The sequence below is a fragment of the Triticum dicoccoides genome, chromosome 5A (genome assembly GCF_002162155.2).
Source record: "Triticum dicoccoides isolate Atlit2015 ecotype Zavitan chromosome 5A, WEW_v2.0, whole genome shotgun sequence".
NCBI lineage: Eukaryota > Viridiplantae > Streptophyta > Magnoliopsida > Poales > Poaceae > Triticum > Triticum dicoccoides.
Window position 1 is genome coordinate 327,532,051 of NC_041388.1, and position 9,960 is coordinate 327,542,010.

Here is a 9,960-nt window from a genome sequence, read left to right on the forward strand (position 1 = left end):
GGAGGGGGAGTATAAACTTTACCATTCTGTTTGGGAACCGCCTATAATGTGTGTAGCATGGAAGATATCGCTATCTCTTGGTTGTTATGTTGACAATGAAAGTATACCGCTCAAAATATTAATTATCTCTATTTCAAAACCGAGCTCTGACACCTCTACAAATCCCTGCTTCCCTCTGCGAAGGGCCTATCTATTTACTTTTATGTTGAGTCATCACCCTCTTATTAAAAGCACTAGCTGGAGAGTGCAGCTGTCATTTGCATTCATCACTGTTAATTTATATTGGGTGTGACTATGTTTGGATCTCTTTTACCATGAATTACAATGTCTAGTTAGTCCTTGATCTTTAAAGGTGCTCTGCATTTATGTTTTGCGGTCTCAGAAAGGGCTAGCGAGATACCATCTTGTTATATCATATTATGATTGTTTTGAGAAAGTGTTGTCATCCGAGATTTATTATTATGGCTTGCTAGTTGATTATGCTATTGATATGAGTAATCATGAGACCTAAGAATTATTGCAAATGTGGTTAGTTATAATCTTTGCTGAAAACTTGAATGCTAGCTTGACATATTTACAACAACAAGAGCAAACAGAGATTGTAAAATTTTTTCTTTGTTTCTTTCAGTTTGTCAACTGAATTGCTTGAGGACAAGCAAGGGTTTAAACTTGGGGGAGTTGATACGTCTCCGTCGTATCTACTTTTCCAAACACTTTTGCCCTTGTTTTGGACTCTAACTTGTATGATTTGAATGGAACTAACCCGGACTGACGCTGTTTTCAGCAGAATTGCCATGATGTTGTTTTATGTGCAGAAAACAAAAGTTCTCGGAATGGCCTGAAACTCCACGGAATATCTTACAATAAATAATAAAAAATCCTCGCCAAAGATGAAGACCAGGGGGCCCACACCCTTTCCACGAGGGTGGGGGCGCCCCCCCTAGGGCGCGCCCCCTACCTCGTGGGCCTCCTGGAGACCTCCCGACTCCAACTCCAACTCTATATATCTGCTTTTGGGGAGAGAAAAATAGGAGAGAAGATTTCATCGCGTCTTACGATACGGAGCCGCCGCCAAGCCCTAAAACCTCTCGGGAGGGCTGATCTGGAGTTCGTTCGGGGCTCCGGAGAGGGGAATCCGTCGCCATCGTCATCATCAACCATCCTCCATCACCAATTTCATGATGCTCACTGCCGTGCATGAGTAATTCCATCGTAGGCTTGCTGGACGGTGATGGGTTGGATGAGATTTATCATGTAATCGAGTTAGTTTTGTTAGGGTTTGATCCCTAGTATCCACTATGTTCTGAGATTGATGTTGCTATGACTTTGCTATGCTCAATGCTTGTCACTAGGGCCCGAGTGCCATGATTTCAGATCTGAACCTATTATGTTTTCATCAATATATGAGTGTTCTAGATCCTATCTTGCAAGTCTATAGTCACCTATTATGTGTTATGATCCGTTAACCCCGAAGTGACAATAATCGGGATACTTACCGGTGATGACCGTAGTTTGAGGAGTTCATGTATTCACTATGTGCTAATGCTTTGTTCCGGTTCTCTATTAAAAAGAGGCCTTAATATCCCTTAGTTTCCAATAGGACCCCGCTGGCACGGTAGGGTAGGATAAAAGATGTCATGCAAGTTCTTTTCCATAAGCACGTATGACTATATTCGAAATACATGCCTATATTACATTGATGAATTGGAGCTAGTTCTGTGTCACCCTATGTTATGACTGTTACATGATGAACCGCATCCGGCATAATTATCCATTACCGATCATAATTATCCATTACCGATCCGATGCCTACAAGCTTTCCATATACTGGTTTACTCTTATTTACTTTCACGTTGCTATTATTACAATCACTACAAAATACCAAAAACATTACTTTGCTTTCGTTACGTTTTGTTACCGTTAACATCACTATCATATTACTTTGCTACTAAACACTTTGTTGCAGATACTAAGTTTCCAGGTGTGGTCGAATTAACAACTCAGCTGCTAATACTTGAGAATATTCTTTGGCTCCCCTTGTGTCAAATCAATAAATTTGGGTTGAATACTCTACCCTCGAAAGCTGTTGCGATCCCCTATACTTGTGGGTTATCAGCTGGCAGGTGCACGGGCGCGTGAAAGTCGGCGGGGACCTCGTGGAACCCCGTGGGATCAAACTCGGCGACAATGTGCGGCTCCCAGCCCATCAATGCCACGGGGATGGGCGCTGGCGCAGTCAGGACGACGGGAGCCGGAACAAGAGCGGGGACAGGCGCAGCGTCTTCCCGCAAGGCCAGTTCAAGCTCGTCCCAAAGCGCCTTATGTTCTTGAGACTCTTGCTGGGTGTCTTCCTCAGGAAACTGGAACACTAAGGGCAGACCATCGTGATGCGGCATGGCGTACGTTTAGGTCAGGCTAGTTGGAGGTAGACGACAGGAGAATCGGAGAGGAAGAGAGAGGATTGTAGCGATACCGGGTAGTGCGGGGTTGATTTTAAACTGCGGCGCCGGCGACATTAAAGGTGGGAGCAGTTGGGACGACGGTGGGCGGCGGAGCCTGGTCAAAGGGCTCGCCTCCCGGTGAGCCTGCACAGCGGTCTGCTCTCACGCCTCCCTGACAACCGGCGCAGCGATCTGCTCGCACGCCTCCCGTCGACTCACACACTTGCTCGGACGGCACCTGCCGATGAGAAGCGGGGACTCGTGGCGGCACGTAAACGCCCACGGTTTCAATAGTGAAAGTGTTCGCCTTAATGTGACAGGTCTTTGTTCCAAAATACCTTGGCTCTTCATTTGTGCAACTTGTCATAAGCAGCTTGTCTCAAATTGAAGAAAAACTTGACGAAGTAATATTTGTGCCATATCACGTGACCATGCTTAGTTTCAAGAATTTATGCTCACTTTTGGATTTTCTGAAATTTAAGATCCAGGATTCGAAACAATATCATAACCTGCATCATGCAATAAATTTTCAACCCGTACATCTGTCATGTTGTATTTCTTAAGAAAGGATTTGGTCAAACATTTTGCTTAGTTAGACTTCAGACAAGTTATATATGCAGAGTAAAAGGATAATCCCTTCGTACCAGTGCATTGCCTGATATATTAACTCAAGTACTAGGCACGAACAAACATGCTCAATTCTATGCTCATCCTGGTGTAGTAGTAGTAGTACTAGGCAATGCAGTTGACGGGTGACCTTGATGAGCGGCGACCGAGGGAATTGAACCGTGCTCGGCACGGTAGGTAACGTTGTCTAGTTACTAAAGCATCCCTCCGTTGTTCATCGGTAGTCATTATGGACCGAGGACACGAGGGGAATTTCCTAGGGCTGGAATTCTGGCCGCCAGATATTTCGACTTGAAGCGCTGAGGCTCGACTGGTTGGGGTTGTCTAATGTGCGTACCACACACGCCACCGAAGAACATGAGCCCGATTTTTTTATATTATTTTTAGGATCAACACGAGCCAAGCCTTGGACATCGCAGCCATCATGAAAGAGGGTGAGAAGAAAAATAAGTGTCAACATGATGCGCCATGTGTTAAAATAGACTAGGCTCATATATCAGGGTATTGAGTCATACTTATTTGGTTAGCGCATAATTTTTTTGTCTTCCGTTGCAACGCACAAACATATTTGCTAGTATTAATTTAAGTTAGAAGTCACCACAAGCAAAAAATAACTGAGTGACATTCTAATATTCAGACACTGAAAAACTGTATAAACATCCAATCCAATATATTGTTAGGGCATGTACAATAGTCTTATCTTAAGTCTTACATGTAATTTAAAGATGATAAAAAAATTGTTTACGGGTCATCTCTTAGGCTTATCTTCAATAACTAACCATTTCTAAAAACGTGGTGAGACACATTGTACTAAAGAAATCATCTCTTCTCTTCTTTTAATTAAGAGAAGACTTCTCTTAATTAAAAGAAGACAAGCATTTACTTATGAATTCTCTTTTCTCCACCACATCATTTATCCAATATGGCACTCCTAAGATAGCACCATGGTACATGTCCTTAAGTGTTCCAAGTACGACTGACAAACAGATTAGAAATTATCATTGTTTGCCTTTATTTATAAATATTATACTACTTGCGAAATGCCATTATTCCTCACTGGATATAGGGGCAGATGCAGCAACATCCGCTGAGATACAAGGCCCACAGCACTCGATAAAAGGAAAATATCTCATCAAGGTACAAAAAGAAGATAATCCGGCAATCTCCCCTTGCCCTAACCGGTGTTCTGGAGACCGGCAGCAATGCCCTTCATGGTCAAGATGAGGGTATCCTCCAGCCCCGGCGCGTACTCACTCGCCGGGTTCAGCGTCACGAGCTCAGCAGCCGGCTTGCTCGTGTCCATCACCTCCTTGGACAGATGGGGGCGCAGCGCAACATGGTAGTCTGGGTCACGGATCCTCTTCAATGTGTATGCCTGGCAGACGTTCATGGTGGTGATGTACGCGTCACGGAGGCGGAGCCGCTGCTTCAGGTAGGGATCACCTTCAAGAAGATCCTTGTGCCCAGCAACCTGAAATCAAGAAAATCCAGTTTTATTGTCAATATTTTAACAACTGGCCTAGAAGATCAATGCTGGCAGTGTTGTTGAACGAAGTACAGGAGTTCTGCGTTTTAGTAACAAAAACCTGAAGAAGCAGCTTCTGGGTCTCCTCATAGTTGGCCCTCAGCTTCTCACCCAGGGGCTGTAGCCCCTCTGAAACTAGGAGCCTGTCATACAAGGCAGCAATGCCAGGATTACCCTTGGCGAACACCATCTCAACAAGATCGATGGTGACCCTGAAGAATGGCCACTCGTTGTACATCTCCTGGAGCATGTGGAAGTTCCTGATGTCCTTCTTGAGGATATGCTTGAAGGCACCACCAAAGCCCAGCCAGACCGGGAGGTGGAACCGTGTCTGCGTCCATGCGAAGATCCATGGGATTGCACGGAGTGATTCAATGCCACCACTTGGCTTTCTCTTGGATGGCCTGCTCCCTATATTCATCCTGCCATACTCTGTCTCCGGTGTTGCCTGTCAAACACAAATATCAGAAAGAAATTATTTGACTGAAGGTTCAACCTGAATGGCACCAAGGTTTGTTTTTGTTTTGTTTAAACCTTACTGCAATAACCTGAGCTGCCAATATAACATTGGCGAGGGTTTGTACTGTCATAGAAATTACAGTTGCAAAAGAAGGTACCCTAAGTGCTATCACAATTCATTATTTTTTGAAATTATTTTCATGATATAGGTTTCCACCGTAAATCATTGCATGAATTCCATCTCACTGGCAGGTTCAGGTTTGCAACATATTGAAAAGTCTATTCAAGCAGTTAATATGTTTCCTAGCCTGATGGTCAATGAGAGCAAGGACTTACAAGGCGGAAATACTCGACGAAGCGTGGTTCTTGGAAGACAATTGACCGATATTCTTCAGTTGCCACCACAGCCATCTCATCGAGAAGAGCTCGCCACTCTGGCTTTGGTGAAATGGGTGGACGCATCCCATGCTCAAGAGTAGCAGCTGTGAAACGCTGGAGCGTCCTGAAGCACAAGTGTTCTTCCCCAAAGCTCTGCTCGATAACTTCACCCTGAACAGTGACCCGGAGTGATCCATTGATCGTGTCCGGTGGCTGAGACAAGATAGCAAGATGAGTGGGGCCACCACCCCTTCCAACAGTCCCACCTCGTCCATGGAACATCGTCAATTTCACTCCAAATTGCTTAGCGACCTTGACGAGGTCCTCCTGAGCCTTGTACATCTGCCAAGCTGCTGAGAGACGGCCTGCATCCTTGCCTGAGTCTGAATACCCAATCATGACCTCCTGCTTGCCATTGATCCTCTCTCTGTACCAATCTATTGAGAAGAGTCTGGCCAGTGCTGCTGGGGCAGCCTCGAGATCGGCCAACTTCTCAAACAGGGGGACAACTCTAAGTGGTGTCTTGATATGGCACTCACGTTGGAGGAGCTCCACAGCAAGAACATCTGAAGGAGATGTTGCCATTGAGATGACATATGCTCCAAAATTGTCACCGGGCAGCTCAGCAATAACCTGGAACGCGCCCATAACATCAGCAACTTCCTCTGTCATGGGAAGGTCTGCGCCAAATAATGGGCGCTTCCCATTGAGTTCAGACAACAGCCATTCTTGACGGTGTTCCTCAGACCACTCACGATAAGATCCTATTCCCAGGTATGAGGTGATTGCATCCAGAGCATCAGTGTGCCTGTCAGACTCTTGCCTGATGTCAAGCTTCACGAGGGAAAGTCCAAAGGTAGAGACTTGGCGCAAGAAATCAAGAAGGGTTCCATCAGCAATAACACGGTCACCACAAGCACACAGTGACCTGTAACAGAGCTCCAAGGGCTCCAACAGCTGCAAGAGAAGACCGACATATATTAAAGACCATTTCTCTACCAAACATAGTACCATTGAAGAAAAAATGTATAGTTCCAATTATATTTCGTAGACATTACTCAACCTGCTCAAGATTTGTCAGAGTAGCTTCCTCAGGTATGTCGGAATGTCCACTGGATAACAACTCACGTGATCGCTCACGCGTGTTGTAAAGATTATCCCTAACATCACCCAGTATTACCCGATATGGCTCATTCGGAGGAACCTTCTTCCAGAACTCTATATATCGGAGATGAACATCACAAATTAATAAGTAGAACAAAAAAAAGGCATATGTTATGTGAAATTTCATGCCTAGAAGCTGTTACTGCCTTTTTAAAGCTCTGGCAGGGGTCTGACCTACTATTTTACATTTAAAAAAACTGTTACTGTTATGTACCTATGTAATGCTTAGCATCCTTCTTAGAAGAGCGGTGCAGCTCATCAGCTCGCGAGCGTAGCTCATCATTGCATCGCCACATAGACAACTGAAATAGTTTGAAGTTTTATCAACTTCTAATGATCAAATATATGTGAACTTAGTTAAAAGTAATCAATCAATTTCTACCTCAAACATGAGATCCTCAATCTGTGCACAATACAAATTAGCTGCCATCATTCTGGCAAGCAAACAGACGTCCCTTGTAACTTCTGGTGTCACTCTTGGATTTCCTGTATTTGTAAAGGTACTAGAAGTTTAGATACATAAAACAGTTGGCTTTATCCATAGTTCTTGATACGACCAGATACAGAAAATGTAGCATCTAACAGACACCACCAAGGTAATAAAAGCTTGCAGTGACTGTAGATACATCATAGATGTACGCTGCACAGTATCACGAGGGACAGAGATTCCACTCACCATCACGATCTCCACCCATCCAAGAAGAGAATTGGATAAGAGGAGCATTATAAGGAACGCGCTCATTGATCCCAATGTTCTTCAATGCCGTATCAACACGGCGCAAAAACTTTGGAACACCCTTCCATATTGTCTCATGAAAGTAGCTCATACCAGCACGCATCTCATCTTGGGGAGTGGGCTGAGTCCTTCGGATCTCATCAGTTCTAAAGGCAGCTTGGATCTAAAAAGGAGGATTCTAGGTTAAGTGTAAGAAAGAATCTCAGCTGTCTGATGTTGTAAGGCTACTGTGACTGCATTGTCATGTTAACAATGTGCCTTAGAAACAGCATGAAAATCAACATAAGGATAGCAGTAAGCACCTCTCTCTGGAGAGCCTCGTCAAGTTCCTGCTTGTCATCTGGAGTGATATCCTTCGAGTATAACTGAACCAAACAGTTCCGGATCCTGATATAAAGTCATTGTAATCAGGATTAATATATAGAAATTGTATCATGACTACTATCATCACAATGTTTGGTTAACTAACCTCGAATGCTTCTGGAGCAGTGACCTCCTTACAGATTGTGTTGGATGTGCAGTCAAAACCAGATCAACAGTCTGATTCTTGAGGGCATCAAAAACCTCAGCAGGGGACTTCTTCATGTCAAAAACAAGCCTCTTAAGAGTTTCCTCGATGTCAGATTCTGTGATTGCTGAATTTTCATCAGCAAAGTCTCCCTTCTTGAGCTTGACTCTCCTCCTGTATGCGATCTGCACTTCCTCAGCCAAGTTGGCCAAGTTAAGCATGTGTGAAAAAGCTTTGGCAATCACAATAGAGTCACCAGGATCCAAGCTTGTTATCATCTCTCCGAGTTCATCAAGCTTTTCCAGGTCATGCTTAGTTTCATATTCAGCAGCCACCTCATAGCATTCTTGAACCTGTTTAGTGAAAATAATAATCCAATTATGGCTGTCCATCAATCAACATAAGATATAGGATGTCTTCTTAATCAACTGACAAGCAAGGTACCAAAAAGATAATCAAGCCGACCAGCAACCTGATTGTTTATATGCCTACGTCTTCTTAATCAATTGACAAGCAAGGTACCAAACAGGTTGTGAGCCACCAAGTCAACAAAAGTCAAGGCAAGTCGATTTCAAGAACCTTTTTTCCCCTAGTTTGGTTCTCTGGAAACGCCATATCTCAGGCTTTGTTAGGTAAGGTATAAACAAGATGTAACGGTCTTCTACAAGCAATGGACAATGTCTCGAGACTTCCATACATGTAAATATTATCAGCACTTCCATGCCGGTTAGCCTAAGAAGGCGTCTATCCGTTGTATCGACAGTTTAACCCAACTAGTATATTCGTAGACTAAGAGATGAACACTGTTAGCTATTTTTCATAATTACAGTAGATCCAAGTCAGTTAACATATTACTTCAGTTGACACAACTACTAAGCCAGTTATTTAGTATCCCGTATATGACCAACATAAGATCCAGCACTTATATGCCAAAATCAGTTGACACAACAATGATAGAGCGAGGCAAATTCCACGGATGAAGTCATGCTTGACCGACACGATTTGAGATTCAATCAGTAACCCAGTTCGACTAATTAAAGCAGTGCTCCCAAAATCAAGACCACAATGGGATATAGATTAGCTGCGAAAAAAAATTTGTTTGTGGCAGAAAAACTGAGCAGCTGGGCAATCGTCCAAACTACCACTTAACAACACCAGATTACACACAAATCTACCGACATCGAGACTTAACCCAAAGTCAACCCCACTCCGTAAACACTGAGCTGAAAACTCCACTCGAACCCTGAAGCGCCACATGTAAAGTTCAGAGGAATCAATGGGAGCAGCGCAGCAGTAGCACATGGGTGATGGGACAGCTCGGATCCGGTGCGAGATCGAACAGTGCGAGAGAGAGAAAACAAGAAGAAAAAAGAGTTACCATCTCCCTGAGATCGTCGCCGTGGAGGCCCTGCAGGACGTCGAGGAAGCGGTCGAGGAGGAGCGCGTCGTACTCAATGAGCTTGTCGTCCTCGGACACCTTGGCGGGGACGAGCAGCCGCAGCTGCGCGTCGATCGACGACAGCCGCTCGATCTTCCCGCTGCCGCCGCCCGGCGCCGACAACGCCATCGCCGGCTCGCTTTGACCGGAGCCGACCCGACTGCTCGCGCTCGCCGCGCCGCCTCGCAGGGACCAGCGTGGTAGGGAGGGAGGGAGCGAGATTGGGGGGAGGATGTGGTTGGGGCCGGGACTGAGGAGGTCGTGACTCCAGTTGCTGCCTATTTATAGAAGGCGGATGGCAGGAGTGCCGCCGGGATTCACCGGGACTCGAGAGATCTCTGTAAATCAAATTAATTTGTGTCCAAGTGGTAGTGTTCGTGATTTGGATTTCGATCGGGACTGGGATTAGTTTACGGATTATGGTGGGAGCATCCACATGTCCACGTGGACGGTCCTGATTCCACCGTCCTCAGCCCTCAAGATCATGAGATAATTATTATTTTATACATGAAATTTATATCTCATCACTAAATTTTAGTATAGTCTTTCTAAGTCACAGTCGATCCTACTTTAAGATCTGTGCGGATCTTTTTCTTCTGTTTTTTCCTTTTTCTCTCTTGCATGATATGTCTTGATTAAATCTCAGTCGACTGAGACCTAGCTACACTCATTTTAATATGAATC

The 9,960-nt window shown here is 44.6% G+C and overlaps 1 protein-coding gene across 1 annotated transcript; it reads right to left on the minus strand.

Annotated features, from left to right (window-relative positions):
* Positions 1 to 3,980: 3,980 nt before the first annotated feature.
* Positions 3,981 to 9,536, minus strand: LOC119301282 (phosphoenolpyruvate carboxylase 2-like). Its single transcript, XM_037578230.1, has 10 exons — positions 9,217 to 9,536; positions 7,800 to 8,191; positions 7,633 to 7,717; positions 7,271 to 7,493; positions 6,977 to 7,080; positions 6,809 to 6,896; positions 6,494 to 6,648; positions 5,389 to 6,387; positions 4,655 to 5,041; positions 3,981 to 4,539 (listed from the first exon to the last, which is right to left on the minus strand). The coding sequence occupies exons 1-10, from the start codon at positions 9,403 to 9,405 to the stop codon at positions 4,243 to 4,245; spliced, it is 2,919 nt and encodes a 972-aa protein (XP_037434127.1). The 5' UTR covers positions 9,406 to 9,536; the 3' UTR covers positions 3,981 to 4,242.
* Between the last annotated feature and the right edge of the window lie 424 nt (positions 9,537 to 9,960).

Coding starts and splice junctions, on each gene's coding strand:
- LOC119301282 (XM_037578230.1), bottom strand. CDS start 9,405: ATGGCGTTGTCGGCGCCGGGCGGCGGCAGCGGGAAGATCGAGCGGCTG. Junction 8,192..9,216: donor GCGACGATCTCAGGGAGATG/GTAACTCTTTTT, acceptor TTCACTAAACAG/GTTCAAGAATGCTATGAGGT. Junction 6,897..6,976: donor TTGAGGATCTCATGTTTGAG/GTAGAAATTGAT, acceptor AAACTATTTCAG/TTGTCTATGTGGCGATGCAA.